At 42.7% G+C, this 24,434-nt stretch overlaps 1 protein-coding gene across 1 annotated transcript in view; it reads left to right on the top strand.

The window, feature by feature from the left end:
• Window positions 1-11,657: 11,657 nt before the first annotated feature.
• TARS1 (threonyl-tRNA synthetase 1) overlaps window positions 11,658-24,434 on the top strand; it is a 28,318-nt gene continuing 15,541 nt past the window's right edge. The window contains exon 1 of the mRNA XM_032097645.1: window positions 11,658-12,219. Coding sequence (XP_031953536.1) covers window positions 11,764-12,219 — 456 coding nt within the window. The 5' untranslated portion in view covers window positions 11,658-11,763. The remainder of the gene's footprint in view (window positions 12,220-24,434) is intronic.

Here is a 24,434-nt window from a genome sequence, read left to right as displayed (position 1 = left end):
GTCACTTCCCACCCACTCAGCTCAAGGACTTTTCCCTCCCAATCTTCCCTTGGAGGACACAGCCTTGCTTACTGCACACCCAGGCCACTTTTTCCCCATGTTGCCAAAAAAAGCACTCTTAATGGGTGCCCACTACCCACAAATTTTTCAAAGGGCAAGGAACTGGCCTTTAGTTTAGCTTTTTATTTTTCCCCATTAGTTTTCAGAATGTTTTTTTTTTTCTTAATCCTGAAGGCTGCCCCAAAATGTTTCTCCTCCGAACAGGGCAGCAGGACAATCAGTTAAGGGAATATGATGCATCTCTTTCCCACTGTCCAAAGTGGAGAAATACATAATCCATCATAAACGATGCAAAGAAAACTAGAAAGTTAAGTTCACACACTGTTAAGGAAGAAACACAGCTACGGAGTTTTTTTGCTATACTCAGCCAGAGACTAACTCTCTTAGAGATATTTTACTTTACCATTGTTAGAAGGCTGTGAAAAAGCAGGTAGGGGAGGCTCTGCTGAGATCTATGTAAGTTAAGGATCCATCCAACACCAGGGTACTCTACACTTGAAACCAAACCTCCTTCCCCCATAGCCATGACCTGTTATCTCCCCTACAGAGAGCTCCAGATCTCAAAGGCTTTCACCCCGAGGCTGCCTGCGAGCCAAGGGTTCATGTTTCAGACGGCAGGAAGCTGTGGTAGGTGTACATAGATCACAAGATGATCTCTGTGACCCAGCAAGAACAGACTGGGAAGTGAGAAGAAAGCCAGCTGGAAAGAAAGAATAGGAAGAGGAGTAGGACAGGCAGGAGCAGGAGGGGGCCCATGCAACTGCCTGGCCCTAGCAAAGGCTCACAGCTTTGTGTGAAGGAGTGCCTGGCACAAGGCAAAGGACTCTGGATCACAGGTGGAAGTGGGACACAGGGGGAGGCAGCCCTCAGAGCCAGGCAGAAGAAGGTCAAGGATGAGACGGCCGGGAGCCAGCCCCCACTGCTGTCAGGAGCAGTGACAGCACACACAGCAGCCACAGGATGAGGAATGACAACAGAGGACTTCTGGCCGTGAGTGTGCAGCTGTGAGGGAGTCTCCCCAGCAAACACATTAGCCTGCAAAATCTCCCCCATGCTGGTACAGAGGAATTTGCTCTCCCCTAGATCCAGTTCTGTTTGACCAGAACAGGGCTTGTATCTGCGTAGCCCAAATCAACACTGCACAGGGTTTGCAGTGAGTCCCCATCCTAAAGAAGAGAAAAGTATCCTCTTGCCCACCTCAGAACTGCCCACAGACAGCATCCTCAGCTCTCAGCAGTATAAGACTTTTCCTATCTGGGAAGATGTCACACTGCCCAGACTAAAAAAGAAGCCACAATACCGCAGATGAATGGATCTTAAGTATTTTAAAATCACATTTCTCACCAACCACAACCAAAGGCACATAGCAGGTTTTCAAAGGACACAGCTTGCTACGTGACATCTGCTAATGGACACATAAGAGAGAAAAGGGAGGAACAGCACAAATTAAAGTCCCATGCCTTCTTCAGAACTCATTTAGCAGGTTCTTCAGAGAGCAGCACCTTGAAACTATGAGCTGGGGTTTCTCAACTAAACCAAGACAAAACATGCCAACAAAAGACTATGACTAGATTTTGAAAGTATCACAGGACAAATATAAACCACTCTTGCGACTCAAATTTAACATTTTAGGTAAAATATTTCAATATAATAAATTCACATTCTAAGAAGCACAAGTATTCTAAAGATAGCTAAAGTTATACAATAAACTGTAGGAAGAGTTAATCATTCTTTAACACAACATTCAAGCACAAGCTGATGAACTAAAGATGGACACAATGCTTAAAGCAAAGAGATGAGATGGGAGCCTAAGTGGAACCTGGAAATGAAAGGTTTGGGTTGCTCTCTTGAGTTTCAGGCTCTCATTTCCTATAGCTAAGGACCAACCAAACCCTCTTCAAGCCTCTTTTCTTTATAAATATATTTGGAAAGTTGACACTGCACCATGGAGAAGGCTAACTGTCTGGGCAGGACTTGTTATCAGCATGCAGAAATCACTGCAGGTATGTGTTGCACATTCTTGCTTCCACAGATGACTTTTTTATGAAAATGCCAAATGAACTACCTTAGCAGTACCTCAAAAGCAATTTTCAAAGGCATTTTCCTCCTTTTGAGAGGTTAAAAAAAAGGCATACTTTCCCACATCCACCTCTGGAAGATAGTGGCATTCCCCAAGGCTTAAAGCAACTTGCAAGGACTCTGTTGATATTTTTGACAGTTCAAAATAAAAAACCAGCAACTACTTAAATATGCTTTGTTGGGAAGTAAGACCACTTTTCTCATCCACATCAGGAATGACTTCATCAGATGCAATATAGACAGTGTAACTTTCTGAGATTGGATTCTTAAAAAAAGAAAATTAATTATTGAGAGAAAACAAAAAAGAAGGCTATATTTATTTGCCCATTAAAAAAAGGGAAGCGATTAGTGGTAGGCAGAATGAAAGAGACCTGCCCTTTCCCAACCTTTCTGCTGATGAACTAGTAGATGAGCACAGGACAACTGCATGGATGGTGGTGCACAAATATAGAGCACCTCGAACAAGTCTATTCTTGTAATTTGCATTATCCACAAAAACAAACCGACCAACAACGACAAAAAAAAACCACCCAAACCCTCCCCCCCCAACAACAAAAAAACTTTATGTGCAACAGCATGATTTTGCAACAGGTGACTCTGTCCTGATAAGGTCTCACTGCCACTTCTGCTTTAATTAGGAGCATGTTTTTGAAGATGCTATGACCTGAAGACTGTCATCAAGTACTTACGTAGTCATCCTCATGAAGACCTTGCTTCTGAACAGAACTTTTCACCTCCAGGGAAAACTTCTCAAACTCAGGCTTCACAGTCCTCAGCAGAGTGACAGTTTGGAGATATGAGTATGCTTTCTTGGCTTCAAGGTCATGTTTGTCTCCTCTTCTCCAAGAGCCATTTCCTAAAGGGGGAAACAAGTGTATTTTGAAACTATTTGAATTAGGTACCGTTATGGGACTCATTTTTCCACCCAAAAGTCCCCTTTTCTGATCGCTGGGGAGATGGTAAAGTACAAAGGAGAACTGACCCTTCTTCAAGGCATGCCAGAAACTGGGCAGTGAGGAATAGCTGGTAAGAAGCAAATGTGCAAACCAAAGGACAATTTTACTCCCATGATGTGTTTGCTTATCCTACAAGGGTGGGATAAATCCTAAGCGTAAGGTGGCATCTTGGAGCAAAACACATATGCCAGATCTCACACACAGAGATATTTAAGTTAGAAGAAGTAAGGGAGCATTCAAGCACAAAGTGTTTGTTACACATCACTCCCCTTGGACAGTCAGAAAGGCACCAGTAAAGTCAAGAGCACGAATGGGAGGCAGATGGTGCCGCTCTCCCACTGCGGTCAAGGACAAAACCATGCGTGCCATGGCTGCCAGACCAGCCCTGCTTTTAATGGAAAAGGAATACACAGAAATAAAATGGGACCCTGAGCCTACGCTGCCTACACATGTTTTGTGTCACAGCAAGGGAACAATTTAACTCAGACCACCAGTAAAGAAACCACATTTTTAAGAGGCAGGATAGCTGACTGGTTGTTTATTAGCAGAGAAGTCCTTCTGACAAACAGATCCTGGCCTTAGCAGGCCCTGAGATCCTGATCCAAAGCTACAGGAGGTCAGTGGAAAGGTTCATGTTGTTATGGAGCAGAAAACAGCTATTCAATGTAAATGATAACTAAAAAGCCTAGAGGGAACAGTGGTAGCCCTAAGCAGTGACCCTTTAAATGCTTACAAGTAATTAAAAGCTAGACAGTAATTTTATTTTTTGAACAACAGCAACAAACCCCATTATGGCTAAATGAGCCAAGACAAAAACTAATGCTAAATTCCCAAGGTGACCTGGACGTGCATAGGAACCTGAAATCAGAGAGGATGTCGGTATTTTGCTTGGGTTGAGGACAGTGGTGCCATTTAGACCAAGAGAAGCAAGTTGTTTGGGAGTAGAGATGTTAAGGGAAACAGAGTCCAGGTATCAAACCCATGGTGCTCCTTGCACAGTGCTTCTCAGCTGCATCACGTGGCTGCAAGAGCAAATTCTTGGGACCTGAAGCAGGTAAAAAGAGCTTGCATTTTGTCCTCCCAGCACCCCAGCACTGCTGCTGCGACTTAACTGAAGATTTGCTCTGCTTCCTTGGAGAGCACAAAGGAAGGAGTAAAGGCCCTGCATTTCTCTGGAGATAAGTCCTTTCTCCTGCAGTTTTTGGGTCCAGGGCAGCTCCTGTCAGTCCCAGCACACAGCAGGAGACGCAGGAGCACCGAAGCATTTTCACCTCTCTTTTCCACCCCAGGAAAGCCTCATTTACCACAGCTTAGCACCACCTAGGACCTAGGATATGTCTAATCTTTAGACATACCACAAACTTTACTTGCTTTTTTTTTAAAGTGATTTAATTTTTTTAGGAAGAAGCTGTAGATACATATGCCTTGGTTTAGGAATTTATTTCCCAATACAAGGTCAGAATCACAGGACCCTACTCATCACACCCAATGGAGACACTGGAGAGCAGCTAACATCCCACTGTCTGGTTGTGCCACCCTTCCCTTCAGTGCCTGCACCTGTCCTCTTTACTGCTTTCAAAGAGAAAGAAATGCACGTCTGGCAGTTGTAAGTAAGCATGTCTTGCTACCTTCCCCAAAAGAGAGTACAAGCCCTGCAGGAGCCTCAAAGCTGAACAGCTTCTGCCCCAGCTGGACACCTGCATTTTAGAGGTGCAGGATTCAAGAAGAACAGCAGAGACTACAGCATGGAGGGCTTTGCTATAGCTTTGCATTTGCAAATGGAAATAGCTGAAAAGCATGAGATTATAGACACAAAAAAAGAAATTAAAAAAAGAAGGCGGCAGTGCTGGTAGCAGGTAACTTTCTGTCCTGGACACTATACATGTCTCTTCTTTAAATCCTGACACTGGGACTGGCAGACTGCGACTATCACTTGCATAACAGCGTTCCTAGAATAATTTACATATTTAAATTCCTTCATGGATTGTTTTGTGGGAGGTCATCTTGTTACAATACTTGTGTACAATTATTGCAGTCTTGGCATTTAATAAGCCTGTTCTTCTGAAAAATTAGAAATATTCAGACCAGAGGGCAACAACAAACTGCAATAAAGTCATCTGAACACAAAAACAGTGCCAATTGCCCAATCACACCCACTCTTAGGTTTTATGAAGTACAAAACCTAATATCTCCAGGCACTGGGAACAAGGATTTTTGGGAGAATTTCTCTACACTTCTCTTGTGTTTGCTTTTCACATGCAATGACCATCTGCACAAAAGTCAACTTCTGATGCACAGTCATTTCACTCTATATGGGAAACACATCCACAACCAGAAAAATTGGTTTAAAAGAAATGTCAGGAAATGCCAGATTCTAACTACACTACATCAGAAGTTAGACAGTTTTCATTAATCCCTCACAAAAGCTACAAAAGGAAGACTGGACTACCAGTGATGCAAAGGAGGGTGGTGATGAGGCTCCCACATTGGTTTTGATCTTGTTCCACAACTTTATCTTTAAGATATTTGAGTGATTTCCTTCTTACCTGGCAAAACTTGGCATCCTTTAGCTAATCTTGATGATACATGTAGCAGTATCTGTACTTCTGTACATATCTAGCTCTCTGAATTTATAGTTATATACCTTCATTATTCAGTGTGTCACAGCACTGTTTACCGTGAAATAATCTCAGAGGTAGTAGATGGGTAACAGAAAGTTTATGCAAGGGAAGTTCTGATTAACAGATTAATTAAAAAAAAATTATTGTTTTTTGAATTCAGTTGTTTCTGATGGTCAGCCTTTGCAACTTAAAGAAACTAAACCCCCAAATCTTCCCTTTTTCTCAACTTCCACTTGGTTTTTAACTTGAAATGATTTGTTATTGTAGTGGATTAGTTAAAGTAGTCTGCAGGGAGGAAATTATTTTCTCCTACATCTGCAAAAGAAGCTGCTCCTTTCAAGAGCCATGTTACACTTCAACAAAACTTGCCCCAGCTTTAGCCATCTGATGTTTGATCTCAGCAAACACATTGCTCCAGTATTACTTTGAATTTAAGTGAGACAGCTGCACCAGCTGAGAGCAGGTATAGTCCCTACCACGCACTGATGTAACATGCACTTACAATTATATTTTGGCATATAGGTATATTTCAAAAAGAAAATGCATTTAATTTACATTTTGAGTCACGTTTTAGTTTGACAAAAATGACCCCTTTTACTTAGGGGTGTAAACAGCCACTTTTATTCACTCTGCTCTAGAAAATTTGGACTGCCTGTGTCCCATCCAGTGTCCTCCCTTTAACACAGCATGGCTGAATATTTTTGCAGACAGAGTCTGTGACCAAAAGATAAATAAATTAGATGTGTGGATACCCCAGCACAGAGACGATTTCTGGAAACCCAAACCTTGCAGCTGCCCATGCTGCTGGCTGTTGCTAATCACTCCTTTCAGCCATCTGCTCAGACCACAGGTCACCAGGCTGCCAGAAATGCCCCTGCCCGGAGAGCTGGCAGTCACATGGCTGGGGATGGTGTAAGTCACCTAGACCTGAGCACAGACACTGCAGAATGGGGTACCCACACCACAACCAATGTCTCCGTCTGGTGCTACTTCCTTGAAAAGTAATTAAATAACTTATTGCTGTAGCATACTTGGCATCTTGTGACCCACCCCGTAGCAGCTATTGCCACAAGGTCTGTTTTATTTCCTGCAACACCACAGCCCAAATGGAAGATAACTGCAACAACAGGGAGATATAGTGGTGTTTTCTGGGACTCAGGGCTGCATGTTTTGAGGCTAACAAATCTAAAAATACTACCAAGCTTACAAAAGACTTTGCAACACACTTAGGCAAGAAAAACATTACCAAATGATGAGCTGTTGAAGAGTTCAATATTGAAGAAAGCATAGTCCCCATTGGTCATTCCTTGCCGATGAGCAGCCAACATGATGTTCCTGATAGTGTCACCGCTGGCACACATGATTACAACTGGAAGAAAATGAGAAACATAGATAAGAAGCAGCTCAAGAACTTCAGAGAACAGCCTGTGAAGCAATAATGCTGCCAGAAACAGTGACCCTAGCTGTCCTCCCAGTTTTGCAACAAACATGAAAGCACAGATTGCAAACAGAGCTGATTTCCTAAAGAGCTGACAAGACAGGTAGTGAAAACAGAGAGGCTTCCTCTTCCCTCTTAAGATAATTAAATAGAGCCTCCGTGTGATCTGTTTTTTTACCCCTGCAAATATAAGGTCTGGTTTCAAACTTCTTTAGCTGCACGTGTTTGTAGACTAGACCACAATCATAAGCCTCTGTTGCTATTTCTAACTGGACATAAGACAAAGATGGAGATACCATGACTTTGCCATTTTAATTTCCATTCCATTGAGCAGTTTGATGTAGACTGAACTTGCCTACACCTCACCCACCTACTATTTAGGCATCTGGCCTAGATTTTGTTGCCTCTGTGCACTTAACGGAGAGCAGCATCTGTGCAGCAGGGATAGTGGTATGAATCTTTCCAAAACATGACTTCCTCTCCAGAGGAAGCCTAGGTACCAATCATTGATGGGATACTTAATGCTAATAAATGGAAAAACCAAGCACCCTTCTATAAGCGTGAAGATCAAATAAAGACCAAAGGTGGGTACAAACACCACAGAGCCCCATTTACCATGGGCCAGTAGCTAAGCAGAGGCTCTGCTGCTACGATGAGACCTACAAGTCAACAGGTGTGCTCTGTATGGGCACCGTGATCCACAGTGTGATGATTGTGGTTGAGAGGTCTCTTCCCAGAGCTGCTCGGCAGGGGGACTACTTCCCTTGCTATTGCTTCCTTCTACAAAAGGAAAGCAGAAGCTTGGGTGAAGTCTTCAACAATGGGGAGAGAACTCCCACACAGATCAAGTTATACTACAAGCTTTTATACAGGTTCACAAGACTACAGGTATGAAGCTACTGATATCGGAGGGCACAGCAAAGTATTTTATCAGTGTGTGCATCAGGACTGTATGCTACAGCAGGGGCATAAGAGATCCTGTTAGGATGATGATTCAAAACCAACTGCACGCACATTTCCAAGAACGCTGTCATGCATGGCAGGACTCAAAAGCTACAATAATGTACGCAAATATTTTCAACCCAACAATAAAAATGAATCAAAACCGCATTCGGCTCTTCTGGGTGGAAGTGTTTTCTATTATAAGAAATGAAAATGCCAAACAGGCCAAATCTTTTTGCACAGAATGAATCTTCTCCCATCGCCTTTCTGGTTGGATGCCATCACAGGCATAAACCTCCAGATGTGTCGCTGGGGTGAGTCATGTTCAGTACAACCCCATGCTTCAGGAGAGTTATACCATTCATAGCTCTGTCCTACTGATTATGGCAGAGTAATATAATAATTTCCAGAGCAACAGAGCAAGACATATTTCATGACCATTGTGGAGTATATTAGCATGAAGGAAAAGAAGAAGAAAAAAATTTTCTTACAATAAAATTTGGACCAAATCTTTTCCAGATGCACATCAGGAATGAATTTGTCTCACTGTTCTTAATTTCAGTATAGGTGAGAGATTTCCTTTTGAAATGTTTCCTTGCTGCCCTCCCAATTCTTCCTTGACTTTGCCTTTTTAATTCACTTCTACCATAAAACTGTAATCTGTAGATGGAATCAAAGAGATTCCCACAACACCAGTAAAAGACATTGAGCAAAAGGAATAAAGGAAAGAGTGTGTGTGAGGAACTACTTTAACATACATTAAATCATATTTTGTAAGCCTCTAAAGGAATGTAAGGGAAGTAATATTAACTGTTTGGAAGGGGTTTCTAACCCAGCAGGAAAGCAAAGATTACATATTTCAAGATTCTGAAGCAAATAAGCCATGGATTTGTTTCTCCAAAACAAATTTTCTTCCAAAAATGTAAATTATGTATTTAATCTGCATCTGTACCTTACTATTGTATACATACAAATGGATACGTGCAAACCCATACAAAATGTTCTCCCTCTGCCATAATACACACAGTAATTCTAATACTAATATGCTGAATTTATTGACTAGGATTGACTCATCCTGCAAATACTTCAGAGTTTAATTCCAGTTAAAGGAGTAAGTGTTCCCTTTGCTACACACATCCCTTGGACTACATGCTTATACATTTAAGCACAGGTCTGCATTTGTGAACCTTGCAGTAAACCTGAGCCTACAGCATGAAGTCTGCAGCAGGCAGACCTGAGCCTGTAAGGGAGCTTGAACTACTAATGAAATTAATTGTAGACAGGCACTTAACTTTTATTATCATATTTTTCATCATTATTTTTTTGTGGTTCCAAGACTTCAGTCATTTCACATGGCTCCAGGGACTGCACATACAGTCTCTCGTACACAGGCGTGCATGGCTGAGTGTGCCTCTTCCTCCCAGGCATCTGAGAGCTCAGTGCAGACCCCCAGCCAGCAGCAACCTAGCCCCTGGAGACAGCCTGTGTCCTGGCTCCCACAGTACAGCTGGTGGGGCAGTTTCTGTCCCGGCCCTGGGAGAGTTTCAAGCAATAATCCTGTATCTGCTTGAAAGCCCATTCCCGGTCAGGGAGTTCAGTGAAGCCTGACCACTCAGGTGGGACCCCAAAGAGCAGCAGTCTTTGAAAACTAGAGAAGGTGAAGGCTTAGTGCCAAGGATAGTGTCACAACAAGTGTGACACAGGAGTCGTTAAAAACTGGAAACTAACCAAGCAAAAACATTTCTTGACAGTGCTCTGGACAGTGTGCTGCTGCCCACAAGCACTGCTGTCTTGCTGGAGGGATCTCCAGTGAGCCCCTCCAAGAAGTAAAGACCTTGACTGCTCTTCAGACCTCATCTGGTGAACCCTCCACATGATTTATAGTTCTTAAAATACTGAAAGATGCCATGAGCAGCAGGGCGAAAGGAATGTGCCAGGTGAGTCCTGCAGTCAGTCTTTAAGGTCAGAAAGCAACAAGTAGAACCTGGAGGGCCCCACTTGAGTGGCAGGAGTCAGAGGGCAAATGAGGAGGTAAGATGGAAGGAGGGATCCCACTGGGCACCATGGGGAGAAAGAAGAGGGCTGCTTTTGTTCAGTTATTTGCAAGTTACAGAATTGTGAAAGATCAAATGTCTCAGCTTAGCAAAGCATTTCAGACCAGGCTGAAAGCAACCTCACCTCCCTAACTGTCAGCATGGTGTGAAGAGTGGGGCTGGGGTGAACACTTGTCTTTTCCTGCTGCAAGCATGCTGTTATGCTCTCAGCATCAGGAAAGCCACACACACAGACACTTGACAAGGATCTTTCCCCACACTGTGGTTTCCTCCAGCACTGACACGTTTATTTCTCTCCATTCATTATATTTCCCCAAATGGTACTTACAAGGAAAGCTCTATTTTAAGCACCTGCTCCAGTGAATAGGGAATTAAAGAGCCCTATACTGTTAGACCTCAGTTATCTCACACACTCCTGCACGTGTTAATGATTTCATAGCAGCGTAAGGACATCAGCAGTGCAAGGCTGCTCCACCCACAGCCTTCAGCACCATAATACCAGTTCTGCCAGCCACACACAGCATGATCTTTATTTGTCCAGTTCCGATGCTATTTTAACACTCTACAACAAGATACGTAAAAACTGTATAAAGAGCTTTGTACATCTATGGCTTTCCTGGAAAATACCTAAGGACTTCAACTTCACCCTGCATTTCACTCTTGGAATACATCTTTTCTTTTTGCATTAATTTACTGGAGAAGCCTGTGCCTGGTAAAACCCTTGAACACCAGAAGTCTTTCTGATGCCCATATATCCACACATTGCTACGCAAGATCTCACTTTAAAGCACATCTAACTACAACACTGCACGTTCCAAAGCACTTTGCTTTGCTGCTCCCTGATGCAAAGTCAGTTCATTCAGCCCAGAGATGACTGTCCCAGATGTTTTACAAGCCATTCATCTCCACGGTGTCTTGCTAACTGTTGGTGACAATATCACAGCATGCACTCAGGTGCTTCTCATGCACATATCCCCTGAAATTGCCATTTCCCCTAAATGCATTTGTTATTTTTATTTACGAGGTATTCGGCGGGGCTTCCAAAGGCAGAAGTGGGGAAAAGACACAGCGGGGTGAGAGGAAACATCTTTGCAGTGTCAACTTACAGTGTCACTGCAAAAATGTCAGAGTAAGCAACAGATTTGCTGCCCTGCAGACGTGGATAATTTTGGGTAAACCAGACGGCCAGCAGAAAGCTAATTTCTTACCATGCCACAAAGCCCTCCTACAGCGGTCCCCGAGGGCAAGCCGCCCTCTCCGCCGTCGGGAGGCAAAACTCGACTGAACGTCTGTAGGCAGAGCCTTCACTCCGGGCTACTGTTCCCGTCTGTCGGGGGATGCCTGGCCCGGGGCTGCCGTCGCAGCACCGCAGTGGGTTTCCCACGGGCGGGGACGAGCCCTGACTCTTCCCCTCCCGGAGGTCTTCCCTCCCCGGCATTCCCATCGCCCCAGCCGCCACTAAACACCATGGAGGAGCCCGGCCGGGCACTCCGCCGCCACTCACCCCTCTCGCCCGTCTGGAGGGCGCGGACGACGTCGTCGATGTCGAGGTGCCGGCTGGTCTCGTCGAAGCTGTGCACGGCCATGTGGAAGGCCTCCTCCTGGAAGACCACATGGACGCCCTCCATGGCGAAGTAGCAGCTGCGCTCGGGGTTGCTGTCGCTGTAGAGCAGCGTGGCCCGGTTCCACTGGTGGTGGCGAAAGAGGGCCAGCAGCATCTCGCCCATCTTGGCGTAGGCGGGCGCGACGCGGGTGAGGTGCGAGTACTCGCCGCCCTTGGCGCCGAAGCCGGCGGCCAGCGCGCCCGCCGACAGCATCGGCACGTCCCAGTGCGCGGCCAGCCGCGCCACCGGCGCCGCCGCGTACTCGCACACGGGCCCGAGCAGCAGGTCGGGGCGGCGGCGCTTCAGGGCCACCATGTCCACCAGGCTGAACAGGGCGCGGTTGCCGCACGCCGAGTCCTCGTAGGTGAGCTGGAAGGCGTAGCCGGGCGGCAGACCCGCGCCGCTCTCCCGCAGGCTCCGCACCGCGTACTCGATGGCCGGCCGCACCCGCCCCAGCGAGAAAAGGTAGGCGTCGTCCTGCGGCAGCAGCACCAGCACCCGGATCAGCTTCTCCTCCTCCTCCTCCGCGCCCGCGGGGCCGCCGCCCAGCGCCGCCCGCGCCGCCAGCACGCAGCAGAGGCTGCCGAGCAGCCAGGGCGGCATCGCGCCCGCCCCCCAGGAGACGCCCGAGCTCCGGCAAACTTTTCGCCCCCCCTTCCCCGCCCGCCTCGAAATTGTTCGGTCGTGCTTTATTTCTCAGGTGCTTGGCGGATTCACAACCTGCCCCTCCCCACCCCGCCTGCGGGTCACGGACGGAGCATCTCGGCTCTGCTTTTCTCGTTCTCTTATAGACAGACGACTATTACTATGGTCACTTGCCCCCCCGCGCCGGATCCCCCCGCGGGGCTGCCGGGCTGCGCCCTCCCCGCTTAAGTAGCGCGGGAGCGGCGGCGGCGTCTCCGCACGCCCGCGCGACGCGGCCGGGTTTGTGCGCAGGGAGGAGCCGGCCCGGACGCTCCCTCCCGCCCGCCCCCTCCCTGCGGCCCCCCCGCCCCGCACACCTCCGCGGGCGGGCGGGGGGTGTCCTTATCGCATACATCACACACTGGTGTGTGTGTAATTCCTGTACCTTCCTGCTCGGCTGCTGCCCTCCTTTGCCAAGCGACTCCTCGCAGTAGGGGCCAGGGAGTAAAGAATCACATTGCACTTTCATTTTTTTCTCAAATATTTTTTGGGGGTTCCTCCGGCTTAAGCTGTCCTTTATTGCATAAGGAAGGCTTTTGAGGCACCCCGAGGGCTCAAGGGTCGGCGCTCGGCAGGGCTGTGGGATTTGGGGAAGGAGGGGTTGCAGCACCAGCACCAGGGGATGCAGGCGGCAGCCTGAAGGGCGCTGCGGCAGGGCACAAGCAGGGCTGCCCTGCTCCCGTTTCCTCACCTGGAAAGGTGCCCGTGCACAGCATAAGCCTACGGGGAAGTTGACGCTGGATCTGTGACCCCTGCCTATGTCTCTCTGGGGTCTTTCTGAGTCCCCCGTGCCAAGAAAGTCTAGATGCCGGGTTTTGTCATTTCCCACTGTGTTGAGAGACACAATTTCGTGCCCCAAGCAACGGAGGTTAACCCCAGTGAAGAAGAGTTACGAGATTATTTTATTAGGAAAAAAACTTTTGGAATTTCTGTGACAACACTGCCTAGTCGTAAGAGCATCCCTGTTCAGTTCTACTCACTGGCCTAAAGCTGCTATGCTTCAGATTCTGTTAGCCTTTTCTGGAATAAAGGAATGTGAAATGTGCAAGATGTTTTGTGAAAGAGGCTTTGCAACACCTGATGCTTTTTGACAGCAATATCCTAAAGGATGGCGCTCTGTGGAGCTTTGTGTGCCCTATAGCAGCATGCATCCTGAGAGCAGGGCTGCACGGTTTGATGTTTTATAGTTGTTAGAGAGTGCCAGGTTTGCATTCGAAAGGTGAGTGAACTGCTCCTGGCTTTACAGAAGGGGTTTGTTTAGTTCAGCACAGAGGTCGTTGTCAGGGCAGTATGTGTAAACTTAATTTTTGTTGCTGCCTTTGCTGTGCAGGCTATGAATGGGAAACCTGCACTCCTGTGGTGACCATCTGCTCACCTTTAAGATGCCTCAATTAAATAAAGAAAGCTCAAAGCGCTCATGCAATTACAACCGAGAAGTGGAATGAAAACAGCAGATAACACGATGTACAGAAATAATCACCAACATTTATCTAACAAGGCCTGGTAAAATAAAGAAGCTCAGAAATTCAAAGATGGGTAGTGTCTCTGAGAAATGTGCCTCTCGAGGTTTTATTTGATTACTGAATCAAACTTCAGAGTGTTCTTGAAGATTACATAAACATCCACCCTGGTGAAGCTGGTTTTGTGTGTTCCTGTGCTGTAAGTTATGTCAGGCATTTTTTGTTGTAAATGACTCCATATAGCATAGAGGAGATTAAGCAGAATGTTACAATATACAACACGCCAGCCATCTTCACCACAAAGCTTGCAAAAACATTTTCTTAAGACACATTTTGAAATGCTGACCTTTGTAGTCATTGCTTTATGGTGACCCTACAGATGTGTTTACAGCACCAAAATATGGTTGGATCTCTCTTGATTTCCTTTTTCCCCCAGCAGAATATCTTTTTCATTTTACATGTGAGCTCCATACTCTCCTAGCTGTCTTATTTGAGCGTAAGCTGTGTAAACACAACAGAAGAGATAGTAAGCCCATAAATCACAGGGACGCTGCCCCTTTACATGGGCTGCTCCTTGTGAGGTAAAGTACTGCTGGGAATGAGTAAGAGTGGGAGAAGCAGGGCCAGCATGAGGCAAAACAAGAAACAAAAGGCATCTAGCCAGAACTGTATAGCAGTAGTAGTGTCAAAGTCCAATTTCAGTGTTTTCATAAAAATGTATGTAGCTCTTGCCCACCTGAGGAGTTGCATCCAGCGTTATGGGAGTCAGTGTCTCTGTGGGCCTAGAGTGCTATAAACATTTCTGGTGTTCCCCTTTGCCCTAAGTGTTTTTCTAAAGAAGAACCCCAGCCTGTGATTGACTTAGTTTTCTGAGCCAGGAAGTTATGCATGAGAATTTAATTGTTAATCCCAATTCAAAATGTCACTTAATACACCATCATCAGTTCACTTACAGTATTTTCCATAGGTCTAAATTCAGCATTTCTCCACAGACATTATTCTTTTCAGCTACATAAATGCTTTTTAATAGGAACAAATCCTGCAGTTGCGGATTTGTAGCAGGCAGAATGCCCGCAGACCGCAGTGAGAACAGAGATTTCAGGCTGGACCGTTAGGACTAAAGTAATTTCGGACACAGGCTATTTTCCCCCCAGTTTGAAATAACTCAAACACAAGTCAAGAATCACTTGACTCGCTCCAGCTAGTGTTAGCAGCAGCCTGAGCTGCCTGATGCCGATTCAGAATTTTTTTCACAGATGGGTTCGCTGAAAACACAGTCCCACCTACAGGCCGAAAAGATGAAATACTGTAACACCGCCTGTACTGCAAACATACCCTGCCACTCAGACTTGCAAACTCTTCCCCTGTTTTTCAAGAAATCTATTATCTTTTTATTTTAAGGAATCTATACTCTTTTGGAACACACCTAAAGGATTTCTAAATGCATCATGATGTATCTTATGTCTCTTTTTGTGTTTTGTGACCTTACCTTCATATACTTCTGTTATGTAAAAAATCAACACAGTTTTCAAGTGAAAACACTGCAGCATGAAAACCCAAGATGAGCCAATCTGATGCTAAAAAAATAAATGGAAAGGGGACATATTTATTTGTTGTCCTTTTAAGTGGCACCAACTTCTGTGGAGATACGTGTATAAGAACCACAAGATCACAAAACTGCACACAAAACATAGGTGTACATACATACAGATGTATATATACACACATGCATAGTAAAAACACTTTGCTACTCTTGCTACCTTAACAACTTTCACTTCACAACAGAAAGTATGGTAAAGGCAGACAGGTGGACGTCATTTTTCTTTTACAAATGAAATGCTAGGATGAAAAACCGGCCCCCAGTCTTTTCTTTTCCATAAATAATAAAGGTTAAACTTCTTGTCATGAATGTTTAAGGAGGAACAATACTTCTGTCTGCTGCTTGCCACTCCAGACAACATGCAACATGGGCAAAACGCAGCTTTATACACAGCAAATGCTAGTTCCATTAGTCATTAATGTTTTATGGAATACTTTTCATTCCACTGAAGGCTTTGAAAGAACATAATGATTAGAAGTTGACATCACAACCTTCCAGATAATATTTATTTACAAGAGAGATGTTTTTGCAATTATTTTCACTTAAACAAGTATCCTTACATTTCCTCTTTTCCAAGTAGTTTTAGTTAGGAAAGTAATATTAAGAATACAACTATTGTATTTTTTTAACAGTGTAACCCCTTATGCATTACCTTGAGTCATATTGCCTGCCTGCTAAACTCACTTTCCTCTTCTGACTGGACTATGTTAGAAAATATTCATTTTGTTTAGGCAACCAATTTCTGTATTTATAGACAATATCTGGATATAGATAAGGTCTGAGTACAGAACAGACTTTTATGTTAACTAAACTAAATTAAGAGGATAAATCATCTTGGCTTGGATCCAAGTTGTTGCTGTGATTTTCACTTCTGCTTTCATTTCCCTGTCTTAGACAGATCAGCACTGGATGGTCACTGGAGTGCACAAGATGATTGCCACCTTGTTCCTTATGTGCACCTGCCTCCATCAAACAACCACACCATAGTTTGAGATAAGGAGTGAGTGGTGGAAAACAAACGTCATCTGTGCCTTACCAACATCATGGCATTTCTGTCCAAAGGATTTAAAAGGCTTTGGAGGGCAAAGATCATTTCTGCTTGAGATTTAGTAACTCTACAATAGGTACCCATATTGCATATAAAAGAAAAGTTAGAAATACTGTCACATGTCCCTCAGAAACAGAGCTGGCATCAGATATCTCACACCACTAACAACCAAAGAGCTGGATTGCTGTTATGTGTCGTCTCATGACAGGGACTATTCCAGAGTCTACTTTCACATGTATTACCATACAAGAGGAACAGAATTCTCGCAACATAAAGAAACCAGATATCTATGCTTTCTCTGGATATTCAGCTCTGCAGGCAGTGTCAGTTTACATAGTACTATCATCCCAGCAACTGATTGATCTTTAAGAATATTCTGAGGGAAAATGTGGATTATTTTTTAAACCAAATCTGTTCATTGATATGGTTTGTGGTTGTGTTGGCACGGCAGAGCAAGAGATCTGAAACAACAGCAGCAAGACACCAGAGATGAGAGGCAGGAACTCCTTAGTGGAAATTAGTACTGAGAGCTCTGTATATCTTTTCTCTTGCATGTTAGTTAATGATTAAATTATGGGGAATGCATAGAAAAAACCATTTTTAATACTATTGACAGATCTTATTCCAATGAGCTGATACAAAAAACAGTTTAAATATGTCATTAAATAAAAATATGTGCTTCAGGAGTTCTGTAATTTCCAGTTTATTAAATCACTAATGTGGTTAAAAAAAAAAGAATGTAGGGACTTGGTGGAATACACAGTTGCCATTTGTCATCACATCACAGGAATGGGAACAAATGAGATTACTGAGTGAGGACAAAAGCTCCAGGAACAGATGAGTGGATGGAGGAAAGCAAAGTACAGATCAAAGAGTGGGGTGCCAGTAGTCAATAAAGAGATACTGCAAAGCAAGTCAAAAAAGGAGATTTTACAATTCAAGAAATCCTGCAAACTGGCAAACTGGCCATTTCACACATCAGTTAATGTAATTTAAATCGACCAAGATGGATAAGGGCTCAAAAAAATAAAGTGAACAGAGCTTCACAGATTCTAGTTCCTGCTAAAAGGCAGGAACTCAGCAGCGATCACTTCTTCAGGCTGCCAGAAGGAGAGGGGGAGGAAATGGAGGTGTCCTCACGCTCTATGCAAAAACAGAAAGGCCTTTCGGAAGTGCGGCTTGTATTTGCACACTGACAACAGAGACCTCTGGAAAGTGATACATTCTTTACATGCAGTTTATAATTTATTTCTTAAGAGTCTGCTTGTTCTTTCCATTAGTTTATGTTTTGCTCTTGCTGACAGCATAAGTGCTTTTATCACACACACAGAGATAAAAAATCTGCTTGAAAATATTTAACTCATTCTCCTGTATGTGTACTTGTAGACTAAGGCCAAAAGGACATAAGTATTCCTTATATTTGTAAAAAAAAATACTTCTTCATCTCTTTTGCTGCCAAAGCCGACAGAAAGAGCAAACATACACAGTGGTGGAAATGCTAGCAAGAATTAGACATCTTTCTGAAGAAGTAAGCAAGAAGTTCACTTCACTTAAATGTGAAGTTTTCACATTAAAAAAACAAGGGCAGAAAATATTGGTGTTTAATTCTTTTTGTCTTCAACCTTAATTGTTATACTGTTCTTCTTTTAACACCGGACAGATCTTTTTAGGCAGATGAATTTGGCCAGTTTAATTTTCTCAGAGGCAGCTGGGAGCTGGTCCAACATAGGACAGAGAAGAGCAAGACCCCAATGTAATTTGTAGCTGAAGTGGGACTATTGGATTACTGTGCAGAACTGCAAAAATCAATTGAACTGCCATGAGTAAAAAAAAAAAGGCAAAAAAAAGACTTCGGGTCATGCCCATTCTGGCAGTACCTGATGTGAAAGACGGGGCTTTCTGGCTGGGTTCTGCTGCCAGACTTTACTGCCCTTCCAGATATGTCAGAGCAACTGCGTGTGTAATTGCTATTTACCCTCATTCTGTCAGCCCAATTTGAGAGTAAAAGGTGTTTCTGCTAAACTAGGTCATTAAAACCGGGCTAGGGAGCAGATCCACAGGAAGAAATGCCAAGAGGCTGGAGGGGGTGATAATCTCTGGTGGAGAAAACAGGTCCAGGTGAGCTGCAGTAACATTTCTTATCCCAAGGCAGCTGCACCAGAGATGGCATATTGGGCTTAGGTGATCTAGATGATAAAATACATAAATATATGTAGAAAATATGTAAATTTTACTCTATTTCCTTTTCTTGTGGTTAATCCTTGGTGCCAACATTGAACAGTGCGATTGTTTAAAGGGGTGATTTACCCTATGATGTTTGTGAAAGGAGAGCTTTATGTAGCAGCACAGGCTGTGTATGATGAATGATGCAGTGCTTTTCATTAAAGGGAGAATCACAAGAAGACAGAGCCAGAATCATGACAAACAAAATGAGGAGACATCAGGGAAACAGGAGAGCAATCAGAAGTGCAGCTAGTTGTGATAATAATCAATTTATTGAAACAAAAAACTTTGTATTAATATAGGCTGCATTTATTACTGATCACTTCCATGATTAAATGAAACTGTGTAAAACTAGAAGGATATTTCAAGCTGGTTCTACCTTGATTTTACCCTGTGTTTGGTTCTTGCCCAAAAAGTCATTAGCTGTTAACAAGGGAGGAAAGAGTACATGTTAAAAATCTATAACCAACAAACTAGAGCGGTTGTTTGAAGCAAAAGAAACAATGTGCTCCTGCCCAGTGCTTTTCCCTTCAGGGAAGTGTACAGAAAAGCAGGACACAGCACAGAATGGAGCTGCTGATCCTAACAAGCCACCAACTGAAGGTGAATGAGCGATACAATGCTGTTATATCAGCTGAACTGCTCTATGTGAGATGTGAGCAATAGTTCTCTCTGCTCTGCAGGAATACTGTGCTTGTTTGAAGCATCATTGTTTTGAGAAAATCACAGACTGGACAATTCAGAAGGCAAGAACCAGTGTCAGGAAGCATGTTCCCTGAAACAGATTAAAATAATAAGTTTGCTTAGTCTATGAAAGAAAAGAGTGAAAAGATATGTTGTGGTCCTTCCATATGGAGCAGATGTTTCAAAGTTAGTGATTCTGTTCCATGATATTGCCAAGACATCCCATCCCATTCTTCTAGGTAAACTGTGAATAAATTTAAATTTGTCCTCTTGGAATATCGTTTTCCTCTGATCAGCACCTAACAATGGAGTCCCCGAGGAATCCACCTTGTGGCAGCTACTGCTAACTAAGGAGTTTTCTGTTCTCTATCCCTGTTGTTATAAAATCTTGAAATAATTTACCAGTTTAGTATTATTTCTAGTAGTATTCCAAATACTTCGAAGTGAAAAGGACACAAAGAAAAAAGCTTTTATATGACTTGTCACAAGAGGTTTGACAAAATTCACAGTTATTGTGTACCTCTTTTCATCAGCTTTCATGTGTTCCTTTATTTGAAGCAATATTGGATTGTGTCCATGAAACATCACTAGAAAGGGATGTTAATGAGAACATCACCAGAACATTTGAGTCATAGCTAAAAAGAGAAACCAAGAACAGACTTCTCAAATAAAATAAGTTTCACTGGAAATGTGTGAAATTAGGTCACTACTGCAAGGAAAAATATGGTCAAAGAGAACAAAATCCTAGAACGCAATATCTGACTTCCCTGTATTGTCTGCAATTTCCTCCCAAAATTGTCAGATGGAGCATTAGCAGGAGAAGATAATGCAAGCATTTTTCATCCCTTGGTATCTGGAGATAGTTTCCAGTGCTACGGAGTATGATGGAGATTGCTTGGAATAAGAAATTGAATCTGGAAAATCAAAGGTTATGGACTGTACCAAGGAAATTACTGGAAAATGCATTTCTTGCTTGTAACTGGATTATGTAGAAAATTCCTCCATGTGCCATGTCATGCCATGGCATGGAGGACTTGGCTCACAAAGAAGATGGAGGAACAGTTCAATCTCAGTAATATTATAGAAACAGAAAATGCTATTCTGAGGGAAAAAATACCAGTAATGCCTATAAGAAAAAAAGGGAATTCCATGATCACAAATTGAATTCTGAAATACACACAAAAATGAAACATAATTGGTTTTTGTTTGAAAAAAAAAAAGGTTAACAAAAACGTAGTTTGTATTCTGGAAAATTCCACATATGATCAAAGAAGTTTTATATAGTGCAATAACTTGGTGATGCTTAATTATAGTAAAAGCTAGTTTTAATTTGGTTACAAAAACCAAGGATGTGTCCAAGATTGTTTGGCAAAAATGTATCACTGTGATTTTTAACATTGTGTTTAAGGACAGTCAAGGACGTGTGATTTTAATTTTTTTTCTTAGTTTATCACCCTCCTCTTCAGTATATGAAATAGCTAACATTTTATTTTCCTCGTAAAATGACTGGTGCCTTACTGTTTGATCTTCACCTATGAACAGGAAATGGAAGGCAGGAGCTCTGGATCCACATCACACAGCCCAGTCACAAGACTGAGAGTGGAGACCAGAGTGAGAGTCACGACTGCCGACAGCACATTTTTTCTGAGACCAATATCCAAAATAAAAGCTTTAAATAAAAAATAACAATAGTTTAAAGTGCAAATCTTACTGGAAAATAGAATTACAGACTCGGAGGAATCTGCTATTATACTGTGAAGCAGGGGCAGTTTCTCCTAAAGGTAGGAGTCTGGAAAAGTATCTTAACCCTAGATACATCAATTAATAATGGATTAATAACATGCCCCCCAAAATGACATGTCTGAGCTCTATGAAAAGAATACAGGAAAGAGCTGAGTTTATTTGAATGCATGCACACCTACTACTTTTTATGATGTGAGACAAAATATTGTTGGGTCAGCTATACGTATGCTAAAACATTTTAACCAAGTGAACTAGGGGTAAAATTGAGATGCAGGGGAAATGAGACATGAGTTATAATTGGTGTGTTTGTTATAAAGAAGCAGAAAGCCAAATCTTGTCTTTATTGAACGGAGAAAAAGCGGGGGGAGGGAGGCAAGGGAAATCACCCAGCATCTCTTCTTTAAAAGGCCCAAGGATTCCTACTAAAAATCTGATGCACATCTGATGTCAAGGAGTAAACCCTGGTTTAAAGTTTCACCTGGAATTTGTAACCTCTGATCTCAGCATCTATAACTATAAGCAATGAAACTGGTTGTCTCCTACATTTGACTAAATACACCTCATTGTGTTTTACTCGAAAAACCTGCCTGGCCATAGAGAACAAACTGACCCTGAGCAATTTGAATGTATTATCTGCACTGCTGCAGGTATGAAGGGGGTAAAAGGGGCAAGTGGAGAGGACCTGCATCCCGGGGAACACAGGTGGGACGAGGCTGTCTCTGTGAAGTGTGCTTTCAATCTACAAAACGTCTGGGACTTCTTCTGTTAGTGAGGATTTTCTCCCTAGCATGCATGAGTATTTATCTCTCCTGGAAAAAGCAGAAACAAGGCTGGCATTTGGGCAAACCTCCTGGTGCATGAAGATGACCAGACTATATACGATAGTGGCTGTACACAAAGCCCTCATGGATATAGAAACAAACCCAAATTGTCTCCTTTTTTTGTGTGTGAAAAAAAGTTATTTTTCTTGTCCTTCTGAAAATATAAGTATTTTAATAATAAGGCACCAAAAGCTGAAATAATATAAAATGTCAAGGCTTAGATTAGTTTTCCCAGCATGTTCCAGTTTGAATCAGGACTTCAGTCATTTTCACAATATTTAAATGTAATGTCAAATTTATTTTTTTATTTACCTTCACACATTTTTCAATTTCTAAGTATACATTTCTAAGAGAGTTATACTGGACTTCTAAGAGAAGTCTACTGCTTTGTTGCATTAGCCCAAGCGAAATTAATACAACAGAAAACTGCACAAAAATATTTCAATTCTCAAACATGAAATTCTCATATTTGTAAGATTTTTTAATTTTGAGATGACAACTCTTAGCTTGAAGTGAGTTTATGGAAATCCACTGGACCTGGAATTCAAATTATGTATTTTGAACTCTCAATGTAAATGGGTGGCGTTCATACAATTTGATTTTCAAATTAATGCAGAGTTTGTGAAATCAGTAAATACTCTACAGTGAATAGAGTTGATTTAATGTACACAAATATAAACAAACACAGACATTTTACAGAAAGCCTAGTGCTGTATTACAAGTCAGACTGTTTCCCTAGAACAGATGGTGCAAGTAAATGGTGTAAACATGTTACATTCATTGCTCTAAAGTTTTATTTGCATTTTGATTTGATTTTGATTTTTAGTTTTCCTAAATGAAATATAAGCCAAGTAACACTGCAATTCCAGTAGAAGTTTCTGACCACATTTTTCCCAACAAACTTCACATGAACTAGAAACATCTATTCATTGCTGATAATCATTAAAGCACACTGAAATCAATTTACACTATTAGAGCATGGTTGAATTTAGTCGCACAACATTAATTACACTGCTTAAGAGCGAGGTCAGTAAAACAGTAATTTAATTTTGTGCTTTCTGTCATAAATTCTATTTCCTAAAGCCAAGAGCCGTGAGCTGAATTTGAGCTTCTCATCAGATCAGCATGTTTCGCTGCTGCCATCTTGTGGCAAAAGGGACAGTTTCCCAATTGCTTTTGAGATGCTTAATAGCTTTTTCTCTTGATCAGCATCACTATACATTTTTGTTCATTTTGGCGTTGCATAATTTGTCTATAAGTTTTGCGATGTTCTGTCTGTTAGACACTTGTAATTTGTCCGCCTGAAAAAGATTGTAGGAGATACTGCAAATATAGAAGTTAGTATTATGAAATACCATTTGTTAATAAACACTGTATTGCTAGAAAAGATCACACATATATTATTAAATGTAGCTCTTTAATAAATGTTTTTGCCCATATTTATGCTACTCATACATTACTTTCAGACAACAAATGAACTATCCAGATCTAGGCCTGATTCTGTCTTTAGGTTCCTATTTACTACACCTTTCCATTTTCATATTTCAACAAATAGATTAAAATATTTGCATTATTTTTCAAGCTCCTGCATTTGTGGTCAAATAGCCCAGTGACATTCTCTTGACCATCCTTCACCACTACATAACCAGTACTTGAAAGCTATACAAAACTTCCCTTTTTTTCCTGAACCTTTGGCTCATTGCACTTAAGTCCATGGAGCCTGAGGTGCCCCGATATCCATCTGAGCACATTTTAGACACTCTAAACTCCCCAATCACTGCTGCAGATGAACAGAAGGCAGTTGTTGCAGGGAGTGGAAGTTGGGTGCTCTGCAAGCAGCAGAGGCCCAAGGCAAGGCCTGCCCCGTGATTTACTCTCTTCAAAGTAAGGATGCTATGCCAGGATTTCTTGAAAACATGAAATCTGGTAATGAACATCTTGCTTAAACTAAATTACTGGGTGAGTAAGGTTACCAAACACACCTAAGGCCTTGGGACTGGCCACTCTCGTAGTCCATAGCCACCTGAGATTGTGCTGCAAGATAGTAACCTTCCTAAATGAAAACATTATTATTAGCTGAAAACAACAGCAGGGAGAGGAGGGAAAGAAGGTTACAGAGCAAAACCCGTAACTGCTATCACATCCTTTCCTTAGAAGTGTCTGTAGCTTCCAAGTTACTGAGCTGAGGCTTCCCTTGGGACAGCTGCAGGCACTCCTGCAGTTCAGGTCTGAAACAACCACCTCAGAATCTCTTACGCATCTTTTTTTTTTTTCCCTCCCCTGGGAAATCAGACACTCATCAATCCTATTTTTTAAAATTTGTTTTAATTTCAGTCTCTTTTGCAAAGAGTACTCCCATTCACTGCTCCATCCCTGACTGAACGTCTGCATCAGGGGGAATCGTAGCTAGGTATACC

The sequence above is a fragment of the Corvus moneduloides genome, chromosome Z, assembly GCF_009650955.1.
Source record: "Corvus moneduloides isolate bCorMon1 chromosome Z, bCorMon1.pri, whole genome shotgun sequence".
Classification (NCBI taxonomy): Eukaryota; Metazoa; Chordata; class Aves; order Passeriformes; family Corvidae; genus Corvus; species Corvus moneduloides.
The sequence above is the reverse complement of the archived record's forward strand: the minus strand, read 5'-3'. Positions and strand labels throughout refer to the sequence as shown.